This window comes from Callithrix jacchus, chromosome 11, assembly GCF_049354715.1.
Source record: "Callithrix jacchus isolate 240 chromosome 11, calJac240_pri, whole genome shotgun sequence".
Lineage (NCBI taxonomy): Eukaryota > Metazoa > Chordata > Mammalia > Primates > Cebidae > Callithrix > Callithrix jacchus.
The window spans coordinates 36,547,448-36,574,324 of record NC_133512.1 but is presented as its reverse complement, the minus strand read 5'-3'; the positions used below and the strand labels follow the sequence as shown (position 1 = coordinate 36,574,324).

At 39.6% G+C, this 26,877-nt stretch overlaps 1 protein-coding gene across 1 annotated transcript in view; it reads left to right on the top strand.

Annotated features, from left to right (window-relative positions):
• The window catches only part of DNAH11 (dynein axonemal heavy chain 11), a 426,042-nt gene that overhangs the window by 102,027 nt on the left and 297,138 nt on the right, over positions 1 to 26,877 (top strand). The window contains exons 21-25 of the mRNA XM_035253682.3: positions 17,980 to 18,138; positions 19,344 to 19,442; positions 21,200 to 21,358; positions 24,231 to 24,353; positions 25,455 to 25,577. Of these exons, the coding sequence (XP_035109573.3) occupies positions 17,980 to 18,138; positions 19,344 to 19,442; positions 21,200 to 21,358; positions 24,231 to 24,353; positions 25,455 to 25,577 (663 nt within the window). The remainder of the gene's footprint in view (positions 1 to 17,979; positions 18,139 to 19,343; positions 19,443 to 21,199; positions 21,359 to 24,230; positions 24,354 to 25,454; positions 25,578 to 26,877) is intronic.

The window sequence follows — 26,877 nt, the reverse complement described above, 5'->3', positions numbered from 1 at the left end:
CTGGATATCAGCCCTTTGTCAGATGGGTAGACTGCGAAAATTTTTTCCCATTCTGTTGGTTGCCGATCCACTCTAGTGACTGTTTCTTTTGCCGTGCAGAAGCTGTGGAGTTTGATTAGGTCCCATTTGTCTATTTTGGCTTTTGTTGCCAATGCTTTTGGTGTTTTGTTCATGAAGTCCTTGCCTACTCCTATGTCCTGGATAGTTTTGCCTAGATTTCCTTCTAGGGTTTTTATGGTGCCAGGTCTTATGTTTAAGTCTTTAATCCATCTGGAGTTAATTTTAGTGTAAGGTGTCAGGAAGGGGTCCAGTTTCTGCTTTCTGCACATGGCTAGCCAGTTTTCCCAACACCATTTGTTAAACATGGAATCCTTTCCCCATTGCTTGTTTTTGTCAGGTTTATCAAAGATTGTATAGTTGTATGTATGTTGTGTTGCCTCCGCTGCCTCTGTTTTGTTCCATTGGTCTATATCTCTGTTTTGGTACCAGTACCATGCTGTTTTGATTACTGTAGCCTTGTAGTATAGTTTGAAATCCGGTAGTGTGATGCCCCCCGCTGTGTTCTTTTTGCTTAGAATTGACTTGGCTATGCGGGCTCTCTTTTGGTTCCATATGAAGTTCATGGTGGTTTTTTCCAGTTCTGTGAAGAAAGTCGGTGGTAGCTTGATGGGGATAGCGTTGATTCTGTAAATTACTTTGGGCAGTATAGCCATTTTCACGATATTAATTCTTCCTAACCATGAACATGGAATGTTTCTCCATCTGTTTGTGTCCTCTCTGATTTCGTTGAGCAGTGGTTTGTAGTTCTCCTTGTAGAGGTCTCTTACGTTCCTTGTGAGTTGTATTCCTAGGTATTTTATTCTTTCTGTAGCAATTGCGAATGGCAGTTCGCTCTTGATTTGGCTTTCTTTAAGTCTGTTGTTGGTGTAGACGAATGCTTGTGATGTTTGCACATTGATTTTATATCCTGAGGCTTTGCTGAAGTTGCTTATCAGTTTCAGGAGTTTTTGGGCTGAGGCAATGGGGTCTTCTAGGTATACTATCATGTCGTCTGCAAATAGAGACAATTTGGCTTCCACCTTTCCTATTTGAATACCCTTTATTTCTTTTTCTTGCCTGATTGCTCTGGCTAGAACTTCCAGTACTATATTGAATAGGAGTGGTGAGAGAGGGCATCCTTGTCTAGTTCCAGATTTTAAAGGGAATGCTTCCAGTTTTTTCCCATTCAGTATGATATTGGCTGTTGGTTTGTCATAAATAGCTTTTATTACTTTGAGATACGTTCCATCGATACCGAGTTTATTGAGGGTTTTTAGCATAAAGGGCTGTTGAATTTTGTCAAATGCCTTCTCCGCGTCAATTGAGATAATCATGTGGTTTTTGTTTTTGGTTCTGTTTATGTGGTGAATTACGTTGATAGACTTGCGTATGTTGAACCAGCCTTGCATCCCTGGGATGAATCCGACTTGATCATGATGAATAAGTTTTTTGATTTGCTGTTGCAATCGGCTTGCCAATATTTTATTGAAGATTTTTGCATCTATGTTCATCATGGATATTGGCCTGAAGTTTTCTTTTCTCGTTGGGTCTTTGCCGGGTTTTGGTTTCAGGATGATGTTGGTCTCATAAAATGATTTGGGAAGTATTCCCTCTTTTTGGATTGTTTGAAATAGTTTTAGAAGGAATGGTACCAGCTCCTCCTTGTGTGTCTGGTAGAATTCGGCTGTGAACCCGTCTGGACCTGGGCTTTTTTTGTGTGGTAGGCTCTTAATTGCTGCCTCAACTTCAGACCTTGTTATTGGTCTATTCATAGTTTCAGCTTCCTCCTGGTTTAGGCCTGGGAGGACACAGGAGTCCAGGAATTTATCTATTTCTTCCAGGTTTACTAGTTTATGCGCATAGAGTTGTTTGTAATATTCTCTGATAATGATTTGAATTTCTGTGGAATCTGTGGTGATTTCCCCTTTATCATTTTTTATTGCATCTATTTGGTTGTTCTCTCTTTTCTTTTTAATCAATCTGGCTAGTGGTCTGTCTATTTTGTTGATCTTTTCAAAAAACCAGCTCTTGGATTTATTGATTTTTTGAAGGGTTTTTCGTGTCTCAATCTCCTTCAGCTCAGCTCTGATCTTGGTTATTTCTTGTCTTCTACTGGGTTTTGAGTTTTTTTGATCTTGCTCCTCTAGCTCTTTCAATTTTGACGATAGGGTGTCAATTTTGGATCTCTCCATTCTCCTCATATGGGCACTTATTGCTATATACTTTCCTCTAGAGACTGCTTTAAATGTGTCCCAGAGGTTCTGGCACGTTGTGTCTTCGTTCTCATTGGTTTCGAAGAACTTCTTTATTTCTGACTTCATTTCGTTGTTTACCCAGTCAACATTCAATAGCCAGTTGTTCAGTTTCCATGAAGCTGTGCGGTTCTGGGTCGGTTTCTGAATTCTGAGTTCTAACTTGATTGCACTATGGTCTGAGAGGCTGTTTGTTATGATTTCAGTTGTTTTGCATTTGTTGAGCAGTGCTTTACTTCCAATTATGTGGTCAATTTTAGAGTAGGTGTGATGTGGTGCTGAGAAGAATGTGTATTCTGTGGATTTGGGGTGGAGAGTTCTGTAAATGTCTATCAGGTTTGCTTGCTCCAGGTCTGAGTTCAAGCCCTGGATATCCTTGTTGATTTTCTGTCTGGTTGATCTGTCTAGTATTGACAGTGGAGTGTTAAAGTCTCCCACTATTATTGTGTGGGAGTCTAAGTCCTTTTGTAAGTCATTAAGAACTTGCCTTATGTATCTGGGTGCTCCTGCATTGGGTCCATATATGTTTAGGATCGTTAGCTCTTCTTGTTGTATTGATCCTTTTACCATTATGTAATGGCCTTCTTTGTCTCTTTTGATCTTTGTTGCTTTAAAGTCTATTTTATCAGAGATGAGAATTGCAACTCCTGCTTTTTTTTGCTTTCCATTAGCTTGGTAAATCTTCCTCCATCCCTTTATTTTGAGCCTTTGTGTATCCTTGCATGTGAGATGGGTTTCCTGGATACAGCACACTGATGGGTTTTGGATTTTTATCCAATTTGCCAGTCTGTGTCTTTTGATTGGTGCATTTAGTCCATTTACATTTAGGGTTAATATTGTTATGTGTGAATTTGATACTGCCATTTTAATGCTAAGTGGCTGTTTTGCCTGTTAGTTGTTGTAGATTCTTCATTATGTTGAAGCTCTTTAGCATTCAGTGTGATTTTGGAATGGCTGGTACTGGTTGATCCTTTCTATGTGTAGTGCCTCTTTTAGGAGCTCTTGTAAAGCAGGCCTGGTGGTGACAAAATCTCTGAGTACTTGCTTGTTCGCAAAGGATTTTATTTTTCCTTCACTTCTGAAGCTCAGTTTGGCTGGATATGAAATTCTGGGTTGAAAGTTCTTTTCTTTAAGAATGTTGAATATTGGCCCCCACTCTCTTCTGGCTTGTAGTGTTTCTGCTGAGAGATCTGCTGTGAGTCTGATGGGCTTCCCTTTGTGGGTGACCCGACCTTTCTCTCTGGCTGCCCTTAGTATTCTCTCCTTTATTTCAACCCTGTTGAATCTGACGATTATGTGCCTTGGGGTTGCTCTTCTTGCGGAATATCTTTGTGGTGTTCTCTGTATTTCCTGCAATTGAGTGTTGGCCTGTCTTGCTAGGTGGGGGAAATTTTCCTGGATGATGTCCTGAAGAGTATTTTCCAGCTTGGATTCATTCTCTTCGTCCCCTTCTGGTACACCTATCAAACGTAGGTTAGGTCTTTTCACATAGTCCCACATTTCTTGGAGACTTTTTTCATTCCTTTTTGGGCTTTTTTCTCTGATCTTGGTTTCTCGTTTTATTTCATTGAGTTGGTCTTCGACTTCAGATATTCTTTCCTCTGCTTGGTCAATTAGGCTATTGAAACTTGTGTTTGCTTCGTGAAGTTCTCGTATTGTGTTTTTCAGCTCCTTTAATTCATTCATATTCCTCTCTAAGTTATCCATTCTTGTTATCATTTCCTCGAATCTTTTTTCAAATCTTTTTTCAAGGTTCTTAGTTTCTTTGCATTGATTTAATACATGATCTTTTAGCTCACAAAAGTTTCTCATTATCCATCTTCTGAAGTCTAATTCCGTCATTTCGTCACAGTCATTCTCCATCCAGCTTTGTTCCCTTGCTGGTGAGGAGTTTTGGTCCTTTCTAGGAGGCGAGGTGTTCTGGTTTCGGGTGTTTTCCTCCTTTTTGCGCTGGTTTCTTCCCATCTTTGTGGATTTGTCCGCTGGTCGTCTGCGTAGTTGCTGATTTTTCGATTGGGTCTCTGAGTGGACACCCAGAATGTTGATGATGAAGTATTTCTGTTGCTTGGTTTTCCTTCTACCAGTCTAGCCCCTTCGCTGTACGACTGCTGAGGTCTGCTCCAGACCTTGCTTGTCTGTGGTGCACCTCTAGCAGCTGTGGCACAGCGAGGGATGCTACCAGTTTCTTTTTCTGCTATCTTTGTCCCAGGATGATGCCTGCCTAATATCAGTCTTTTGGATCTAGAGGGGTCAGGGAGCTGCTTGAGGAGACAGTTTGTACTTTATAGGGGTTTAATTGCTGAGCTGTGTGCTCTGTTGTTCCTTCAGGGCTGTTAGGCTGCTATGTTTGATTCTGCTGCAACAGAGCTCATTAAAAAACGTTTTTTGTTTTTTTTTTTTCTCAAATGCTCTGTATTGAGGGGTTTGGGCTTTATTTTTGGATGTTTGATGAGGTGTCCTGCCCAGCTAGAAGGCAGACTAGCCACTGTTTGGTTGCCAGGCTCCGCCCTGCTGTTGTGTGATTCGCCCTGTTCCTGCCGGCTCTGCTGTGGTCTCCACCACGCCCTGCGGCAGAGTCTCTTCGTTGTAGCGTGTTGCCTCAGCAACGGCAGGCTGCGTCAGCAGTGGGCGTGTATCTCAGTAGGGACGGGTTGCCTCGGCAACGGCTGGCTGCATCAGCAGTGGGCATGTATCTCAGTTGGGGCGGGTTGCCTCGGCAACGGCTGGCTGCGTCAGCAGTGGGCGTGTATCTCAGTTGGGGCGGGTTGCCTCGGTAGTGGTGGACGCCCCTCCCCCACAGAGCGTCTCGGGCCTTCTGCTCGGGATAGTTTGAAATCGCGGTTTTGTTCGTCCCACTGGGTATTCCAAACGATCTGTCCCTACAATCCCCTGGGCTGGGCTACTGTCCAAGTCTCGTTCAGTCTCAAGTCCAGCCCTCTCAAGTCTCAGGTTGCCGGTTCAACAAGGCACCCGGACAAGCATGCCCTGTGGGGATTGCTGGGTAGGGCCGGCCGCCGCCACCCCGGCTGCCGGCTTCGCCAGGCAGACCTACTGCCTGGCGTCCCGTGTCTTTTTATACTTGGGAGTTTCCCCGTTCTGTGGGCAACAAAGATCAGTCTGGAAATGCAGCACTGACTCACCGTTTGCGGATTCAACGCGGGCTCCAATCCTGGGTTGTTCTCACAGCGTCATCTTGAGTCGGACCTCTGTAGAGATTTTTGATCTTGCTCCTCTAGCTCTTTCAATTTTGATGATAGGGTGTCAATTTTAGATCTTTCCTTACTTTTTGTGTGGGCATTTATTGCTATAAATTTCACTCTAGACACTGCTTTAAATGTGTCCCTGAGATTCTGATACATTGTGTCCTTTTTCTCATTGGTTTTGAAGAACATCTTTATCTTCTGCCTTCATTTCATTGTTGATCCAGTCACCATTCAGGAGCTAGTTTTTCAGTTTCCTTGAAGTTGTGCAGTTTTGAGTTAGTTTCTTAATCCTGAGATCTTAATTTGATTGCACTGTGGTCTGAGAGACTGTTATGATTTCCCATTTTTTGCATTTGCTGAGGAGTGATTTACTTCCAATTATGTGGTCAATTTTAGAGTAAGTGCAATGTGGTGCTGAGAAGAATGTATATTCTGTGGCTTTGGGGTGGAGAGTTCTGTAGATGTTTATTAGATCCACTTGTTCCAGTTTTGCATTCAAGTCCTGTATATCCTCTTTGATTTTCTGTCTTGTTGAACTGTCTAATGTTGATATTGGAGTGTTAAAGTCTCCCATTGTTATTGTGCAGGAGTCTAAGTCTGTTTGTAGGTCATTAAGAACATGTTTTATGTATCTGCGTGCTCCTGTATTGGGTGCATATGCATTTACGATAGTTAACTCTTCTTGTTGTATTGATCCTTTCACCATTGCGTAGTGTCCTTCTTTGTCTCTTCTGATCTTTGTTGGTTTAAAGTTGATTTTATCAGAGACTAAAATGGCAACCCCTGTTTTTTTTTTTTTGTTTTTTTTTTTTGCTTTCTATTTGCTTGGTAGATCTTCTTCCATCCCTCTATTATGAGTCTTTGTGTGTGAGATGGGTCTCCTGAATACAGCACACTGATTGGTTTTGACTTTTTACCCAGTTTGCCAGTCTGTGTCTTTTGATTGGGGCATTAAGGCTATTTACATTTAATGCTAATATTGTTATGTGTGAATTTGATTCTGCTATTTTGTCACTGGTTGTTTGTTTTGCCTGTTGGTCACCACAGTTTCCTTATTGCATCATTGGTCTTTACCATTTGGTTCATTTTTGCAGTGGCTGGTACTGGATTTTTTTTTTTTTTCTGTGTTTAGCGCTTCCTTCAGGAGCTCTTGTAGTGCAGGTCTGGTGGTGACAAAATCTCTCAGTAATTGCTTGTCCATAAAGGATTTTATTTCTCCTTCACTTATGAAGCTTAGTTTGGCTGGATATGAGACTGTGGGTTGAAAGTTCTTTTCTTTAAGGATGCTGAATATTGGTCCCCACTCTCTTCTGACATGTAGGGTTTCTGCTGAGAGAGCTGCTGTGAGTTTGATGGGCTTCCCTTCATGGGTGATCCGAACTTTCTCTCTGGCTGCACTTTTTCCTGCACTTCAACCCTGGTGAATCTGATGATTATATGCCTTGGGGTTGCTCTTGTTGAGGAGTATCTCTGTAGTGTTCTTTGTATTTCCCGAATTTGAATGTTGGCCTGCTTTGCTAGGTTGGGGAAGTTCTCCTGGATAGTATTTTGAAGAGTGTTTTCCAGCTTGGATTCATTTTGCCTATCCTTTTCAGGTGTACTGATCAAGCGTAGATTAGGTATTTTCACATAATTCCGTATTTCTTGGAGGCTTTGTTCATTTCTTTTCACTCTTTTTTCTCTCTTTTTTTTTTGCCTTCTCTTTTTATTTCATTGATTTGATCTTTGATCTTTGATATCCTTTCTTCTGCTTGATTGATTCAGCTGTTGAAACTTGTGTATGCTTCATGAAGTTCTTGTTCTGTGTTTTTCAGCTCCCTCAAGTGGTTTATGTTCTTCTCTAGGCTGGTTATTCTAGGTAGCATTTCATCTCATCTTTTTTCAAAGTTTTTAGTTTCTTTGCATTGGATTAAAACATGTTCTTTTAGCTCAGAGAAGTTTGTTATTACCCATCTTCTGAAGCCTGCTTCTGTCAGCTAGTCAAAATTGTTTTTTGACCTGTTTTGTTGCCATGCTGGTGAGTTGTTATGATCTCTCTGGGGAGGAGAGGTGTTCTGGACTTTGATGATTTTATCCTTTTTGTGCTGGTTTCTTCCTGTCTTCTCTGGGTGGATGTCCTTTCTGTAAGTTGGGGTTATTTCTTCTGTATGAGGCTTTTTTTAAAAATGCATATGTCAGTGTTCCACCTGAGACAGTGTGTCCATTGTCTGCCTGCGGAGGCACTGCTGGGCTGTCTCAGTCTCAGCCAGGCTGCTGATTATTCTTTGCCTGGTTTCCTTACTGGTAGGGTGAGCCCCGCCTTCCCAATGGTGGGCTCTTTCTCTCTGCCAAGTCTGCTCTTCCCAGGTGGAGGATGTGTTAACTGCGGAACGCTCCTGGGAGAGGGACTCTGGTTGCTGGATCTCGTCGGGGAGGGACCTGTCTGGTTGTATCCCCCTCCCCAGTTTCAACTCTCCCTTCTGTGGGACAGGCAGTTCCTTTTTGCAGGCTTTCTCAGTATTAGTCCAAATCTCTGCTCTGGTCTGTGCTAACAAGGCACTGGTCTGGCCAGGGCTGCTGGCCTGGGTGGTCGCCTGTGATCTGCAACTCTGGGTGGTTCTCAGCAAGGCAGTGTTTTTCTAGTCTGTGTGCTGCTGAAGTCTCGGAGTGAATTGTTGTTTCAGATTCAGAGAACCGAGGAGGATCAATGCCCCCCCAATCCTCCATGCCTGATACACTTTCCAGGTGGGGCAGTGCCCTGCCTTGCTTTGGCTGGATGCCTTTGGGCTGCTGTCACTCCCTTTTTTGGAGAGTTAATCCTGCTGTTCAACCAGTGCCTTTAAAACAAAACCAGTACCTCGCTTGGAGATGTAGATATCGCTCTGGTTCTGTCCCATTTGGTCATAGCTGCACTCCGGAGAAGCTTCCTTTCAATGCTTCCCAAGAATCGACACTCAGTGTTAACCATCACAATCATCATAGTAATCATACTAGAGAGAATAACAACTACTCCTATTTTTGAGCACTTACTATATATCAAGAATTTCATGAAGCCTATGACTTACATTATTGCTTTTTAATTCTCACAGTGTTTCTATAATATGGTATTAATTTTTCTATTTCAATTTTTTTAAAAAAGCTTGTATAATTAAGTAATTCCTTGCAGATTTGTGTAGGTGACAGAACTAGGATTACCATTCTGGCTATCTGAACTTTTTTTTTTTAATCAGAAATTTTAACCACTATACGCCTTCTCTTGTGATGCTTTTGCTCATAACTTTCAACCATAGTCAGGAAAGCCCATAACTTATTTTTAACCCTGGACATGAAAATTGTTGAATCATTCAATCCTGGTTTATAGTGAACAACTGTACTTTATTATAGTTGACTGTAAGAATAAATATAGTGGGTGAAGAATCCAAATGGTAATTCATAGAATGCATGAAAATATGTTTTAAACTTTTATTAGAAAAATCATGTCTTTGTTTCTTTAGGAACTTAGCACCCATAATAAGCAAATGATTGTGTGAAGTTTAGATTCAGGAGCTGGGGATCTTTACGAGTTGCTCATCTAGCCTGTCGCCCTGATTTCACTTAATGCTGGAGGTAGTCTCTGCTCCTTAGCCGGGTGCAGCTGACAGAGCCTTTACCTCTCCTTCTAAATTTTGGCTTGAATTTAGATTTAATTGCTTTAAACTTATTCAGAAAACACTATTCTATAGCATCATGTTGCCTCTTTCACTTGGCAGAAGAAAACTGGTTAATATATTCATTGAAAAGGGAGTAGGTTAGAGTATGCTAATATCCTTTTTTTTTTTAAGATTATGTCTAAATTGCAGGTGGTCTGAACAGATTGTGGATGGGGAAACGTTTTTACTTGACTAACCAACATGCTCTATGTAAACATTTACTACAGTTATTTATTGAATTTTATCGTGTTCATGCTATACTGTAACAGCATACAGTTGCATATTTAAAAGTCAGAGATGCTTATGCTTTTAACTACAGGGATATTTTGAATGTAGTAGGGCTGGGTGAACTTTTTATTGAAGTCATGTTCTTGGTGTGATTGTTCAGACATATCTAATGTTAATCTAGTTACAGTCAGCTAAAGGCACATGTATTCTTGTTCTGGGCTAGTATGGTGGACCTGGTCCTGAAGGTATCTCAGTCCACAAGACAGAAACCACTGACCCTCTGTGAATAAGGGTAACAGTGCAGTGAATCTCTCCCATTAAAATGAGGTTTCCTGGTAAAGTCTTTCCATTTCTTCATAGCCAGAGATATAGTAACCACATAATAACCAGTTGAATTATCATATTGTGTATTTCTTCCTTTCCTTTCCTTTCTTTTCCTTTTGTTTTTCTTTCCTTTTCTGTTCCTTTCCTTTCTTTGGCAGTCTCACTCTGTCACCCAGGCTCTGTGCAATGGCATGATCTGAGCTCACTACAACCTCTGCCTTCCATGTTCAAGTGATTCTCCTGCCTCAGCCTCTTGAGTAGCTTAGGACCACAGGCACACTCCACCACACCCATCTAATTTTTAGTAGAGACAGGGTTTCATCATGTTGGCCAGGCTGGTCTTGAACTCCTGACCTCCAGTGATCTGCCTGCCTCAGCCTCCCAACGTGCTGGGATTACAAGCACGAGCCACTGTGCGCAACCATAACTGGGTATATGTTTCTAGGAATAATGGAATTAGTATAAATAACAGGAAAAAAGGGATTAAAAATAAATCAAAGGGAAGTTGATTTTTAGATTATGGTAGACCAGATGTTTTTAAAAGTTCTCTTTTGTAAAACAGATGCTGAATACATATTTACAAATGTGTAATTTTTAATCTATCGTTGAGCTTACAAGAACATAAAACAAATCTCTAAAGGGCAAGAAAAAGTAGAGACAAATGCAGAGGCCTGTGCTGCTGTAGTGACAATGAAAATATCAGAAGTCTATAACTATGAGATTAAGTTTCTCATGGGGAACTAGAAGATGTTCTTATGGGTGATATGCTCGTTGGAGAATGGACTAGGGAAGGTCTGCAGCCTGCAAAGGAAGCCTATGAGATTGCTGTGCGTTTTCACTAATGCTCAGAGTAGGGTGACAAAACAAGAAAAGGATAGTCTGGGAGTTTGTAAACATATTCCTGTTCTCACAAGGGTCTATAATCCAGTTTTATACTACCCCTATAATTAAGGAATGTCTAAGCCAGGAAATTGAAATGGTTACAAGTACCTCTTTCTAGCAACTAGTGGAAGCAAACCTAAATCATCTCTGGAAAAAAGCACTCTCATTCAGTCTCTTCAGGGTGTCCAACAGATTGTTCATAAGTTCAGTCACATATGAGTCCACAGTAAAACAATAAACACAAGAGTCAGTTCAAAGAAACCACAGATAGAGATCCATACAAAGCTTCGGATATTAGAAAATAAAAGATAATATTGATAAAAATGAGCAAGTTCTCATCTTTGAGACTATCAACAATGATCAGTTGAATTTGAAAAAGGGCCAGATACTTATGGAAATGAAAAATACAGTTGTGAAAAATAAAAAGGAACTCAGCAGATGTGTTAAAGAGCTCATTAAAATTGGACAGAGAGGCCAGGTGTGGTGGCTCAAGCCTGTAATCCCAGCACTTTGGGAAGCCGAGGCAGGTGGATCACAAGGTCAAGAGATCAAGACCATCCTGGTCAACATGGTTAAACCCCGTCTCTACTAAAAATACAAAAAATTAGCTGGGCATGGTGGCGCATGCCTGTAATCCCAGCTACTTGGGAGGCTGAGGCAGGAGAATTGCCTGAATCCAGGAGGTAGAGGTTGCGGCGAGCCAAGATCACGCCATTGCACTCCAGCCTGGGTAACAGCAGCAAAACTTCGTCTCAAAAAAAAAATTGGACAGAGAATTAGTGAAATGCAAATTACATTGGAAGAAAGCACTTAGAATGCAGGCATAGGTGTAAGGACATGGAAAATATAAAAGAGCTTAAGAGACACACAGAAGTTAGAATGCCATCCAGCTCTTCTACTTGTACTTCATGTGAAAGAGGATGAACAGAATGCAGTCTACAAAATAATAGCTGAGACTTTCAAAGGAGTGGTTGTGATGGTTAAATTTAGGTGTCAACTTGACTGGATAAAAAATACCTACAGAGCTGGTAAAACATTATTTTTGGGTGTGTCTGTAATGATATAGTAGAGACTGGTTTGTGAGTTGATGGACAGAGTGGGGAAGATCCACCTGCATTGCAGGTGGACACTATCCACTTAGCTGGGGGCCCAGATAGAAGAAAAAGGCAGAGGAGAGGCAAATTCGCTCTCTCCCCTGGAAGTGTAATACCTTATTCTGGTCTTTCACATCAGAATTCCAGTGTCCCTGGACTTAGGACTCCAGGACTTGAACCTACAGCTCCCCACGCTCAGCATCTGGTTCTCAGGCCTTTGGCCCCTGACTGAGGATTACACTATCAGCTTTCCTGTTTCTGCTACCCTTGAAGTTGGATGAGCCACACTACTGGCATCTAGGTTTCCAGCTTGCAAATGGCTTATTGTGAGCCAATACCCCTAATAAAATTTCCCTTGTATGTTTGTTTATTTTATCCTATTGGTTCTATCTTTCTGAAGAACTGTGACTAATACACTGGTCAAAGCATGAATCAATAGATTCAGCAAATTCACCGATTCCCAGCCAGGATAAATATAAAGACTGCATCTAGATATATCACAACAAACTGCAGAAATACCTAAAGCAAAACGATTTTCAAAGCAACCATGTAGAAAAGACTGGTCACCTGTTCAAAATGATGATTAGGCTAAGAGCATACTTCTCATCAGCAACAATGGCAGCCAGAAGGTAGTGGATGATGTCTTTTAATTCTATGAAGATATTTCAGGTAAACAAAAATGTAATGTATTTACCACCAGTAAACCATCGCTAAAATAACTCTAGTTATTTATAGTGATGAATAACTAGTTATAACTCCAGTTACACTCCAAGAGAACAATGCCAAATTTGGTTCTTAGAAAAGACTAGCTCTATGGACAAACATCCAGTGAAATCAAGGGAAAAACATAAAAAAAACTAAATTAACATTACTAGAATAAAATAGGGAATGATTGTACAGAAACAGACATTCAAAAATATAGAGCACTATTAATATGAAACTTAAAATGGACAAATTTTTGGAAAAATACAATTTACCAAAACTGTCTCAATAAATCTGAGTACTCATGTAACTATTCAAACTTAGCCAGTAGGAAAATTAAAAAAAAAATAGTAACCAGTCGTTAAAAACAAAAAAGTTTTCCACAGAGAGATGAAGAAGCCCTGATGGCTTTACTGGTGAATCTAAACAGATCTCATTCACATGATTCTAGAAACCTGAGGACGAATAAACACTCTAAAATTATTTCATGAAGTGTGTCTGATTTTTATACAAGGATAATATGAGAAAGAAAAAATACAGATCAATTTTTCTCATGTACATATAGATATGGACATACTAAACAAAACAGTCAAATTATACCAATTTATTAACAAGTTGGATTCATTTCAGGAAACTAAGCTTCCCTTACCTTTAGCAAATCAATATAATTTACTGCATTAACAGATTAGGAAGAAAAAATCATATTATCTTAAGAAATTCAAAAACTTTAGATATCATTCAACATTCATTCATGATAGAAACATCTAGAAGATATTTTAAACCTAATAAAAGAATAATTAAAACTCTACATAAAATACTATACAATAGGGAATATGGAAATTTCTGGTAGCATTAATAATAATGGTGAAACGTAGGAAAAACCAAAATGACTATGAGACATAAAGAAACAAATTGTGGTATATTCATATAATGTACTGTGAAGTAGACGAATGAACACACTTCACACACATCATTGTGAATATATAGTGAACATAAATATCAGTCGAAATGTATACAGGTACATACATTTCAAAAACAAACTTTAACATTTAGCACTTAGCAGTACATTAATATGAAAATATAAACATTAGACTATCGAAAGTTTAGGTTTTGTGGTTAAATTTGTAGTAGGAAAAATAGAGATAAAATTGAAAAAGACATTAAAAGTTACTAGATTAAAAGTTACATATTTCTTAGGCTAGATGGGGAACAAATGCATAGATCCTGTTATATGTATAGAATGTTTCATAATACAACATTTTAAAACTAAAAGACTTGCAGTTCTTGTTTGTGAAAATATAACTTGTAAACATGAAAGCAGGGGGCTAATATTCTTTACATAGTAGGAATGAAGAGACAGAGTTGGGGTTGGGAGGTATTAGGCAAGGATAGAAAATTTTAGGAAAAAGTTCACAAGGCTTCTTGTACAACATGGTGACTGGTTAATAGCAATATATTGTATTTTGAAAATTGCTGAGATTTTAAATGTTCTCATAAAAAATGTGAGATGATGAGGTATGTGAGGTAATACACATATTAATTAGCGTTATAGAGCCATTTCCCAATGCATAGATTTTTTTGTTTTGTTTTTTATTTTTGACAAGGCTGTAGTGCATTGGCGTGATTTCAGCTCACTGCAGCCTCAGCCTTCCCTGGGCTCAGGCCATTTTCCTACCTCAGCCTCCCGAGTAGCTGGGACTATAGGCACGTGCTACCATGCCCAGCTATTTTTTTTTTTTTTGTACTTTTAATAGTGATGGGGTTTTGCCACATTGCCCAGGTTGGTCTCGAATTCCTGGGCTCAAGTGATCCACCCACTGTGACTTCTTAAAGTGTTGGGATTATAGGCGTGCACCCAACCTCACAATGTATAGATTTTTCTTTTCTTTATTTTTTAAAAAATTCATTTATTATACTTTAAGTTCTGGGGTACATGTGCAGATCATGCAGGTTTGTTACATAGGTATACATGTGCCATGCTGGTGGTTTCTTGCATCCATCGCCCTGTCATCTATATTAGCTATTTCTCCTAATGCTATCCCTCCCCAATCCCCCACCCCCTGCTATTGCTCCCCTAGCCCCACCCCCCAAGGCCCAGTGTGTGATGTTCCCCTCCATGTGTCTGTGTGTTCTCATTGTTCAATACTGACTTATGAGTCAGAACATGTGGTGGTTGGTTTTCCATTCTTGTGTCAGTTTGCTGAGAATGATGGTTTCCAGTTTCATCCATGTCCCTGCAAAGACATGAACTCATACTTTTTTATGGTCTATCATTGATGAGCATTTGGGTTGGTTTCAAGTCTTTGCTATTGTGAACAGTGCCACAATAAACATAGGTGTGCAAGTGTCTTTATAACAGAATAATTTACAATCCTTTGGGTATATATCCAGTAATGGGGTTGCTGGGTCAAATGGAATTTCTATTTCTAGATCCTTGAGGAATTGCCACACTGTCTTCCACAATGGTTAAATTAATTTACACTACCACCAACATTGTAAAAATGTTCCTATTTCTCCACATCCTCTCCAGCATCTGTTGTCTCCTGATTTTTTTTAATGATCGCCATTCTAACTGGCATTAGGTGGATTTGCATTTCTCTAATGAGCAGTGATGATGAGCTTTTTTTCGTGTTTGTTGGCTGCATAAATGTCTTCTTTTGAAAAGTGTCTGTTCATATCCTTAGCCCACTTTTTGATGGGATTGTTTGTTTTTTTCTTGTAAATTTGTTTAAGTTCTCTGTAGATTCTGGATATTAGCCCTTTGTCAGATGGGTAGATTGCAGACATTTTTTCCATTATCAATGGTTCACTCCATTGATAGTTTCTTTTGCTGTGCAGAAGTTCTTAAGTTTAATTAGATCGCATTTGTCTATTTTGGCTTTTGTTGCCGTTTCTTTTGGTGTTTTAGTCATGAAGTCTTTGCCTATGCCTATCTCTTGAATGATATTACCTAGGTTTTCTTCTAGAGTTTTTATGGTGTTAGGCATCATGTTCAAAGCTTTAATTCATCTAGAGTTAGTTTTTGTATAAGGTGTAAGGAAGGGATCTCATTTCAGCTTTCTGCACATGACTAGCCAGTTTTCCCAACACCATTTATTAAACAGGAAATCATTTCCCCATTGCTTGTTTTTGTCAGGTTTGTCAAAGATCAGATGGTTGTAGTTGTGTGACATTCTTTGGAAGGTTTCTTTTCTGTTCCAGTGGTCTATATCTCTGTTTTGGTGCCAGTACCAAGCTGTTTTGATTACAATAACCTTATAATGTAGTTTGAAGTCAGGTAGCATGATGCCTCCAGCTGTATTTTTTTGCTTAGGATTGTCTTGGCTATGCGGGCTCTTTTTTGGTTCCATTTGAAGTTTAAGGTGGTTTTTTCCAATTCTGTGAAGAAAGTCAATGGTAGCTTGATAGGGATAGCATTGAATCTATAAATTACTTTGGGCAGTATGGCCATTTTCACGATATTGATTCTTCCCAACCATGAGCGTGAAATGTTTTTCCATCTGTTTGTGTCCTCTTTCATTTCCTTGAGCCATGGTTTGTAGTTCTCCTTGAAGAGGTCCTTCGCATCCCTTGTTAGTTGTATTCCTAGGTATTTTCTTCTTCTTGTAGCAATTGTGAATGAGAGTTCACTCATGCCTTGGCTCTCTGTCTGTTATCAGTGTGTAGGAATGCTTGTGATTTCTGTACATTGATTTTGTATCCTGAGACTTGCTGAAGTTGCTTATCAGCTTAAGGAGATTTTGGGCTGAGACGCTGGGGTTTTCTAAATATACCATCATGTCATCTGCAAACAGGGACGATTTGATGTTGTCCTCTCTTCCCATTCAAATACTCTTTATTTCTTTCTCTTGGCTGATGGACCTAGCCAGAACTTCCAATACTATGTTGGATAGGAGCAGTGAGAGAGGGCCTCCTTGTCTTGTGCCAGTTTCCAAGGGGAATGGATATTTCAAAGCATCATGTTGTACATGATAAATATATAGAATTTTTATTTGTCTATTGAAAAAGAATTCATGGCTGGGCGCAGTGGCTCGCACCTGTAATCCCAGCACTTTGGGAGCCCGAGGTGGGTGGATCATGAGGTCAAGAGATCAAGACCATCCTGGCCAACATGGTGAAACCCTGTCTCTACTAAAATACAAAATTAGCTGGGCATGGTGGTGCACACCTGTAGTCCCAGCTACTCTGGAGGCTGAGGCAGGAGAATTGTTTGAAGTTAGGAGGTGGAGGTCGCAGTGAGCCTAGATCACACCACTGCACTCCAACCTGGATCCTGGCGACAGGGTAAGACTCTGTCTCAAAAAAAAAAAAAAGAAAGGAAAGAAAAAAAAAAGAGTTGAAGGTTGATGGAACACAAAAGCATTAAGTATAGGTATTTAAACCTCAGAGAAACTAAAGCAGTATAATTGTTGGATCTTGGGAGGAGGATGGGAGAAAATAGAGAGTAGAAAAACAAGTCAAATCCTTCTTTTGCAAATCGAGTTGTAACCTAGTATATTGTCTAAACTTGATCAAGAAAGAGCAGCTTGAGCACGGAATTGGGAATTACAGAAACAGCATCCGAAAGAATGAGAGTAGACCTGCGGGATTGCTTTCCTGCCTTGCAAACACTTATGTACACCTTGAACTTTTGCCATGTAAACATAGTACCTTTTTGTTAATTAAAGAAAAAAACAGACTCAGTGACTCATGCCTATAATCCCAGCACTTTGGGAGAATGAGGCAGGTGGATCACAAGATGAGGAGTTCACGACCAGCCTGACATACGTGGTAAGCCTGTCTCTACTAAAGAAACAAAAATTAGCCAGATGTGGTGGCACACACCTGTAATCCCAGCTGCTCAGGAAGCTGAGGCAGGAGAATCGCTTGAACCCAGGAGGCAGAGGCTGCAGTGAACTGAGATCGTGCCACTGCACTTCAGCCTGGGTGACAGAGCAAGACTCAGTCTCAAAAAAAAAAAAAAGTTTATCATGAAAGAACATGTCAGCATTTATATTTTGTGTAAAATGTAAACTCTTCTATGTAGATGGGGTATATAAGTGAACCTTGGTGAAGATAGTGATATGGTGATGTTTTCACACTGAGCTGTATTTTTAGCTTTGTGCTTTATTTCGCAAATGACCTTGAGTGCATTTGGTATTGTTGATAATCTATAGGGTATTTTTTAAATCCAAAAGTATTTTTTTAATAAACCAAGTCATTACTAAAAAGACAACTCATTCTTAAGTGGAAGTTTCTAGAGCTCCACCTTTTGTTGTTCAGCAAATTCCCCTGCTCTTGGTACAAAAACCAAGAGGAAAAATTGTATTCAGAGAAATCTGATGCGGAAGAAATTTAGCTAAAATAAGTGCATAGGGAGAATATTGTTAAAGTTACTGTGTTTTGTAGTAGTCTATTCATACTTTTTGAGTAGCTAAGCTAGCTCTTCTAAAGCTTTTGACATTTTACCAATAATTATACTGCAGGATTCTTTGTATTTTCCCTTTAAAAATCAAAGATTGAAATGTCAAGATAACCAGAGCTGCAGAACTGCATGTCTTCACTTTCTCTGGCAGTTTGTATGCAGGTGTGTATGTTCTCTCCTTAGGCAAATCAAGAGCTTGAGGCATTAGAAGAAGAAATGTTGCAGATGCAAGAATCTACTCGTCTTTTTGAAGTGGCTCTTCCAGAATACAAACAAATGAAGCAGTGTCGCAAAGAAATAAAATTGCTCAAGGGACTGTGGGATGTCATTATTTATGTTCAAGTAAGATGTGCTTTTTCAAAACATGCTTTTTATTTAGGAGTTCTTTCATATATGCAGTTTTTAGGGTCCATAGTATTCTCTTTGGGTTTTATAATGCTTGAAACATGTGGAAGTTAGATCCCTGCCCCAGCCCCAAATTAGAGTTTATATATCTCTGTTAGTGGATGATTCTTCTTTGCATACCACTTGTTTTTATTTTTAGTTCAGGTGAAGCTTTGTGTAATAAGCTGACTGCCTCAAATCCTTTGGGGAGATTGTATACAATATAAATAAAAATTAATAATAAGGTAGGTGTGGTGGTTCACACCTGTAATGCTGGCACTTTGGGTGACCAAGGCGAGCGGATCATGAGGTCAGGATATCAAGACCACACTAGATAACATGGTGAAACCCCGTCTGTCCTAAAAATACAAAAATTAGCAGGGCATGGTTGTAAGTGCCTGTAGTCTCAGCTACTCTGGAGGCTGAGGTAGGAGATTTACTTGAACTTGGGAGGTAGAGGTTGTAATGAGCCAAGATTGCACCACTACACTCCTGCCTGGCAACAGAGCAAGACTTTGTCTCAAAAATAATTAATATATAAATATATTACATATGTTGTCATTTCTGCATACCAAGTCATATATATACCTATTCTTATACTTACATATTTGGACATATACAAACAGACCCTTACAAAAAATAACTTGTATGTGGTTAAGTTAAAAACTTTAGTGAAAAAATAAGTTCTAGGTAATGAGACATATTGCAAGAAGCTTTATAATCTTTTAAGTTGAAAGCCATATAGAAATATATTAACAAGATAAAAAATATGGTCAAGAAATGGTTAATGAGAGTTTTGTTTATAATGGATGAAAATTGTCATATGAAAGCTTATTTTGTTACGTGTAGAATTATAAAAATCTGTTATTTAATAATTATCAATTTATTCAAAGTACAGAGGATTAAGTGATAATGATGGTATGTGAGTGGAATTTATCATCGCTACTAGAAATTAATATGATGTTTTTGCCTTTAGCTTGACACGTTCTGACAACTTTTTTGTGTTGGTGATAGGGAAGTTCTGACAAATGCAGTTAATATTTAAAAAATTGACTTTCCACTGGATGATAGAGTTACTGTGTATCATCAGTTTATGTATTTTGCTGCAGAGACTTGCTTTCACCAAATGTTGTTGACACTTTTATCTGCTTGTGCGTTTTCAGAGAAGCATTGATAATTGGACTAAAACCCAGTGGAGACAGATTAATGTGGAACAGATGGATGTAGAACTCAGAAGGTTTGCCAAGGCGAGTTCCGTAACTGTCTATTTTAACAATTTATCCTCCTCGGTACCACCTCCTTCCCCCTTTGCTAACCTAGTATCTGGTGTACTGGGCTGCGTGTACTCATTTACTTCTAGCAGAGTCATATCAGACAGTGTTTTCTTCACCCTTAGCCAGTTGCACTTCTAATCAAGCCTGTGAGTGAGCTGATAGAAGCATATTAGAGTTAATGAATTTATGAGAAGCAGCTTTAATCATGAGCTTCCTACAGCTTCCCAGAGCAGAGAGGAACATTATCAGGGCTGAGGGGTCAAACTTCCAAAAGCTTTTGATTTCTTTCCTTAGCAACCATGAAGATTCTGTATCTGAAAAGGTAACTTTTGGTTCTGGAATTTGGGGCAACTAACATGAGGATACCACCTCTGTATCTGTACAGAATACTATGATCCTTGTTCTTATTAATGACTCTGGAATCCCAAGAGGGCTCAACATACACAGAACTGAGCTTACTGGAATTTGTTACCTATTGGAATTTCGATGTCTATTTTGCATAGCCATATGCCCTCTGAAGACAGAGCGTCTTTGGATAAAGCCAAAATACATATCAGTGAAAGGCAGTTGAAAGTGACTGGGCCAGCCAACCACGGTGGCTCACACCTGTAATTCCAGCACATTGGGAGGCTGAAGCAGGCAGATCACCTGAGGTCAGGAGTTCCAGACCAGCCTGGCCAACATGGTGAAACCCTGTCTCCACTAAAAAGATAAAAACTAGCTGGGTGTGATGGCAGGTGCCTGTAATCCCAGCTACTCTGGAGGCTGAGGCAGGAGAATTGCTTAAACCTGGGAGGTGGAGGTCAAGCAATTCTCCTGCCTCAGGGGGAGAGGCAATAAGCCGAGATCGTGCCATTGCACTCCAGCCTGGGGGACAAGAGTGAGATTTCGTCTCAAAAAAAAAAAAAGTGACAGGGCCATTTGCTTCCTTGCCTCAGGTCCTTCCCACTCTCACCTGTATTGTCTCCTATATTATGCCAATCCCAAAGACCCAACTAAAATGTTCTTTCATTCTTTTGGATGTCATGGAGTCACTGTACCTCATTTTATGTTCTATATTCTCTTTCTGCTTCTCTCCTCTACATTCACTTACTTCACTTCAGAGTGACAACTTAACCCCCACTCTCAGCTGAAGATACATATTTTTTAAAGCAGTTGACATTGTCCTTTATTTCGTGCTAAGTTCTAGTTGTTTTCTTATGGGTTTTCTCATTCACAATTGCTGATGTTGTTTTAAGGGCTAGGAGGACCAGCCAAGTCAAGAGCCCTATTCAGCATTTTAAGATGATGAAATATTTAAGTTTCAAGGAACAGACACTCAATGTTAATCAACACTCCAAGGCTACCATTTAAATGAGTCAGATATTCCAAATGAGGTCTTAGTAATCCGGTAACAGTCTATTTACGTTTATTTACATTTATAGAGGAAACATTATTTATTGGACATGTCCGGTGAACTCTGTTACTTACCTATGTTTCCTCAGGACATTTAGTGAGATATTGTGAATGAGAAACCAATGTACCCAAGTGGCTTGCATGAAGTTGGCTTGTAATGTACAAATGAGTGTACATTTCCTTTCCTTTTCTCTGGTTTTTGTCCTTGGCCTAGGAATTCAAAAGCGTTCACTCTTCTCTAAGCCAGGAGTTGGGAAATGTATATTTATTCTTCAAAGGAGGCAAATTATTAATACGTACTGTGTTGTTATATCATGGGAGCTAGGTTTTTTCCCTCCACTTTTCTTTAGGAAATTTGGTCACTTGACAAGGAAGTCCGCGTCTGGGATGCTTACATAGGCCTGGAAGGCACAGTTAAGGACATGACAGCTTCCCTGAGGGCCGTCACAGAGTTACAGAGCCCTGCCCTCAGGGACAGGCATTGGCACCAGCTGATGAAGGCTACTGGGGTCAGTATCCTCAGTCTCACTAATTGAATATTTTTGTGACTGTAAAGTATTATTTCTTGGTTTGCATAATTTGGGATGAACTGTGATTGATGAAAAGGTCTCTAGTCAAATGCAAGAGATCAATTTGATCTTTTGAGAGGGGACCAGTGGACTGAATGGTCAAGGTCCTAGTTCTTGCTCCCCACTTTTTTCTCTTGCTGGCTATGTGACCGTAAGCAAGTCACTTAATCTCTTGCATTTGAGTTTTGCTTTTTAGTAATAAAATGAGAAGGGATGCTATCTGCTCTTATACATTAGAGGAATCTTGCAAGGAGTGAGATAATATGAAAACATTTTAATGAACACCAGATGGCTGCAAAGAATCTTATTATGGGAAGGGTCAGAAGGTATAAAAGTGAATTTATGGGGAAAAGGAATCTGAAATTGTGATTTCTTTTTCATCCATAATTCATTTAATAATGGTGCATTTTTCATGGTCTTTTGATGATTTTGATTTTATTGCAGGATATAGTGGCTTCCCATGTATCCATGTCACTTGAGCTTCTAGTTTCTTCCTTTTCTGTATCTACTGAAAAGCAAATGTAACAACCATACACTTTAATTTTGGGGGAAGGCAACCTTTATGAGTTTAAAATACATAAAAGGAAGTCTAGTGTGTGTATTTTCGTTAAGCAAATCAAGAGTTTGAGGGGGACACTGAAGAAAGGCTCTCAGGATGTGAAGGGGAGTTGCAAAGGAGGAAAGCAGGGGCAAGGGCATTGTGGAGATGTGGGGACAGGCTGGGCTTTGTGGTTCTAACCCTAACACTTAGCAACTCTGGGATCTGGGGCAAGTTACCTGTTCCTTTTATCCCAGTTGATTCTTTTATAAAATAAATATAATACTTCCCATGCAGACTGGGTGAACAAATTGGAAATTTTATACACACACACACACACAGACACACATATGTATAGATAATATATAAAAATATATAGATATGCACGCATATATACACATATATTTAAAACACACATATATATATACACACATACTCATGCACTACATGACCTTTCAGTTAGTACTGGACCACATATACAAGAGTAGTCCCATAAAAAGATACTGTATTTTTACTGTAGCTTTTATATGTTTAAGTACATTTAGATACACAAATACTTACCACTGTGTTACAATTGCCTGCAATGTTCAGTACGGTAATGTGCTGTATAGGTATGTAACCTAGGATCATAGGCCTGGATAGCCTACTACACTCCATGTATCCTAGGTGCATAGCAGGCTATGCTGTCTAGGTTTGTGCAAGTTCACTGCATAGTGTTCACACAGTGACAAAAATCACCTAACAATATGTTCCTTAGAACATATCCCCATTGTTAAGCGATGCATGATTTTACATATAAAGGACCTAATGTGTAGTAAGTGCTTAGTAAATGGGTCTCTGAAGCTATTGGTACTATTGTATTTTTCGTGGTCTTTTAGACATTGGCTAATTAGACTTCGTAATTGATTAATTTGCACATTCAGAAAGTTTTTATTGAATCTTTGAGTGTGTAGTAGACTATGTGCCCTGCTCCCCATCCCTTTCTCATATTTCTGCCAGTAAAATTTGGCCTCACATAGCCTCTAGTTGCCTGTGTTTTGCCTTTTTACCAGCTAGAAAAAGTCATCTGCTCTGGCAGACAATTTAGAAAAAGGCACCCTCCTCCAGGCTGTCCCCAGGACAGCGGTGCAGAGGCTAGCTTCCTTCTCCACTTGTCATCTGGGCTGGTATTTGGTACATGAGTTGCACAGCTAATCAGGGGGCACCTGTTACACATCTCTGCTCATGCTTTGTCAAGTACAGACCTGGCTCCCGGCTCCCAGGCTCCCATCAGCTTTGGAGTGAGGCCAAAATTGATGCAGAGATAGACTAGCAAACTCATCTCATTTGCTGAAGACTTTTCAGTTCAGCTTTTAGCACTGAAAGTCTCACATCCCTGAAATTCACTTCCTAGAAACCCCGCAGTCCTTAGCAAACTAGGGCATTTGGTCCTTTTTTGCAGAGCTGTGGATGGTGCTAAGGAATGTTAGAGGGTATGGAGGGGCAGAAGGTAGCCACTTGCAAGAAGCAGATTCTGGATATTGCTAGTAAACGCAGGCAAGAAAATGGCTTTCCTGCAATCATGTGGCTGGCTCTACTCTTCACTTACAGGAGACATGAGTGAGTCTGGGTGTGTCTAAGAGCTGAGGATGTCTTAATCAAATGTTGAGGAGAGAAGGGGAGTGATTGTCACAAGACAGTGTGGAAATAAATGAGAATTTTTTTTCACATGGTAAATATGAATAATGACATGATGAATAAGAGTACTTTTTGCCAAGGAACTGAGATTAAATTAGTGATAAAACTAGGTTAAATCATGGAAGCAGCTGGGAGTTAAGTTCAGTGAGTAGGGTTCTTTAGGAAGAAAAGACAAATAAGCTGCTACTTGATTCCTGGGATTTCAACAAAATTAAAATAAATGAACAATTAGATTATCTTTAAAAATGGGTTTTTAGCTGAGCTGACATATGAGTTGGAAAGTAAAAAAATAAATAAATAAATTTTAAAAAATGGGTTTTGTGGGCAAAGGAGATAAAGACGTGCTGACAAGGGAAAGATGTGAAACAAGTAGTGTAGGACAAATGTGACTAAACTGTGGCCCTCACTTCCGGCAGGTGACTCCTCAGGAATTTTGAGTTAAAAAGGAATGTCTTAGATTGTCCATACCTTTCAAGACTAGAGATGTACTCAGCACCTGACTTGAGTATATTTAAGATTCATTTCACCAGCCAATAGGCAAAAGGAACCATGAATATATGTGGAAAAGAAAGTCCACCTTTTTTTCCCCCCAATCAGGTCAAGTTTTTAATAAATGAAGCCACGACTTTGGCGGATTTGTTAGCACTGCAGCTACACAGTGTGGAAGATGATGTCCGAAGGATTGTGGACAAAGCGGTGAAAGAGCTGGGGACTGAGAAGGTAGTGTCCTCAGGGCTGGGTCATTTCTATTTGGCTAATTTTGGGTATTTGCATAAAAGCCAACCTAGAGAAAAGTACTTTTGATGTCCTGGGAGGCTGGAGAGATGAGTCCCAGTTTGTTCCTTGCTGTTCATTAGGTGTGGGATGAGCAGGAACTAGAATCATTCTAAGCCATCGTAAAACAGGAGGATTGGTCCTATTGATGATGGTGATGGTGATGGTGATGGTGATGGTGATGGTGGTGATGGTGGTGATGGTGGTGATGGTGGTGATGATGGTGATGGTGATGGTGATGATGGTGATGATGGTGATGATGGTGATGGTGATGATGGTGATGATGATGGTGATGATGGTGATGATGATGATGATGGTGATGGTGATGATGATGGTGATGATCATGGTGATGGTGATGGTGATGATGATGGTGATGATGATGATGGTGATGGTGATGATGATGGTGATGATAGTGATGATGGTGATGATGATGGTGATGATGGTGATGATGATGATGATGGTGATGATGGTGATGATGATGATGATGATGATGATGGTGATGATGGTGATGATGGTGATAGCAGAAAATACTTACATATTCTTTATTTTGTAGCAAGCACAACTCTAAGTGCTTTATTTATATTAACCCATTTAATCCTCTGAGGTAAGTAATAGTACCTCTATTTTATAGATGGAGAAACTGAAGTATAAAGAGGTAATAAACTTACCCAGACTCGCACAAAAGACTGAGATTTGCATTTAAGGCATTACCTATTTCCTGCTGGCTAATTTGTAAATAATATCTCCCAAATATTTAGGTAATCATTTAAGTCCCTTCCTCCTCTCAAATTCTATTTTGGTTAGGGATGGTAAACTTATATTCAATAGATGTTTGATATTAGTGTGATTCTCATTCCTTTGATGTGATAAAATTCATTCTTCAAACCCCATCACCATGAATTACTTGGAGGAAAAAAACTGAAGCCAATAATATTTGATACCAGTTTGCATTTTTGAAAATTAAAATTAATTCCAGATAAGAGCTGAGATATTAATTCTCAATGAAACTTCTGTGAACAAAAATTAATTTGTACTGTTGATTACTAGGTTATTACTGAAATCAGTCAGACCTGGGAAACCATGGAGTTTTCTTATGAAGTTCACTATCGAACAGGCGTTCCATTACTAAAGTCTGACGAACAACTTTTTGAAACTCTAGAGCACAATCAAGTAAGACGGATTTTTTTTGCAGATTTTAAAAAAATTTTATTTTTATTTGACAAATAATTGTATATATTTATAGGATACAATTTGATGTTTTGATATGTTTACAGTAAGGAATGATGAAATCAGGCTAACCATCATCTCATATACTTAACATTTTTTTTGTGGTGAAACATTTAAATCTACTCCTTTAGGAATTTTGAAACATAATGCGTTTTGTTTGTTTGTTGTTTTAATTGGACTTTAGGTTCTGGGGTACATGTGCAGATCATGCAGGATTGTTGCATAGGTACACCCATGGCAATGTGGTTTGCTGCCTCCAGCCGCCCTGTCACCTACATCTGGCATTTCTCCCCATGTTATCCCTCCCCAACTTCCCCATACTAACCCTCCACTGTCCCTTCCTTGCCCCTGCAGTAGACCCCAGTGTGTGATGCTCCCCTCCCTGTGTCCATGTGTTCTCATTGTTTAACACCCACCTATGAGTGAGAACATGTGGTGTTTGATTTTCTGTTCTTGTGTCAGTTTGCTGAGAATGACAGTTTCCAGAATCATCCATGTCCCTACAAAGGACACAAACTAATTGTTTCTTATGGCTGCATAGTATTCCTTGGTGTATATGTGCCACATTTTCCTTGTCCAGTCTATCGTCAGTGTGCATTTGGGTTGGTTCCAGGTCTTTGCTATTGTAAACAGTACCACTGTGAACATACATATGTATGTGTCCTTATAATAGAATGATTTATAATAGTTTGGGTGTATACCCAGTAATGGGATTGCTGGGTCAAATGAAATTTCTATTTCTAGGTCCTTGAGGAAGTGCCACACTGTCTTCCACAATGGTTGAACTAATTTACACTCCCACCAGCAGTGTAAAAGTGTTCCTATTTCTCTACATCCACTCCAGCATCTGTTGTTTTCAGATTTTTTTAATGATTACTATTCTTTTTTTTTTTTTAATTTTTTATTGGATTTTAGGTTTTGGGGTACATGAGCAGAGCATGCAAGACAGTTGCGTAGGAACACACATGGCAGTGTGCTTTTCTTTCCTTCTCCCCTTCACCCACATTTGGCATTTCTCCCCAGGCTATCCCTCCCCACCTCCCCCTCCCACTGGCCCTCCCCTTTTCCCCCCAATAGACCCCAGTGTTTAGTACTCCCCTTTCTGTGTCCATGTGTTCTCATTTTTCATCACCCGCCTATGAGTGAGAATATACGGTGTTTCATTTTCTGTTCTTGTGTGAGGTGGTATCTCAATGTGGTTTTGATTTGCATTTCTCTAATAATCAGTGATGAGCATTTTTTC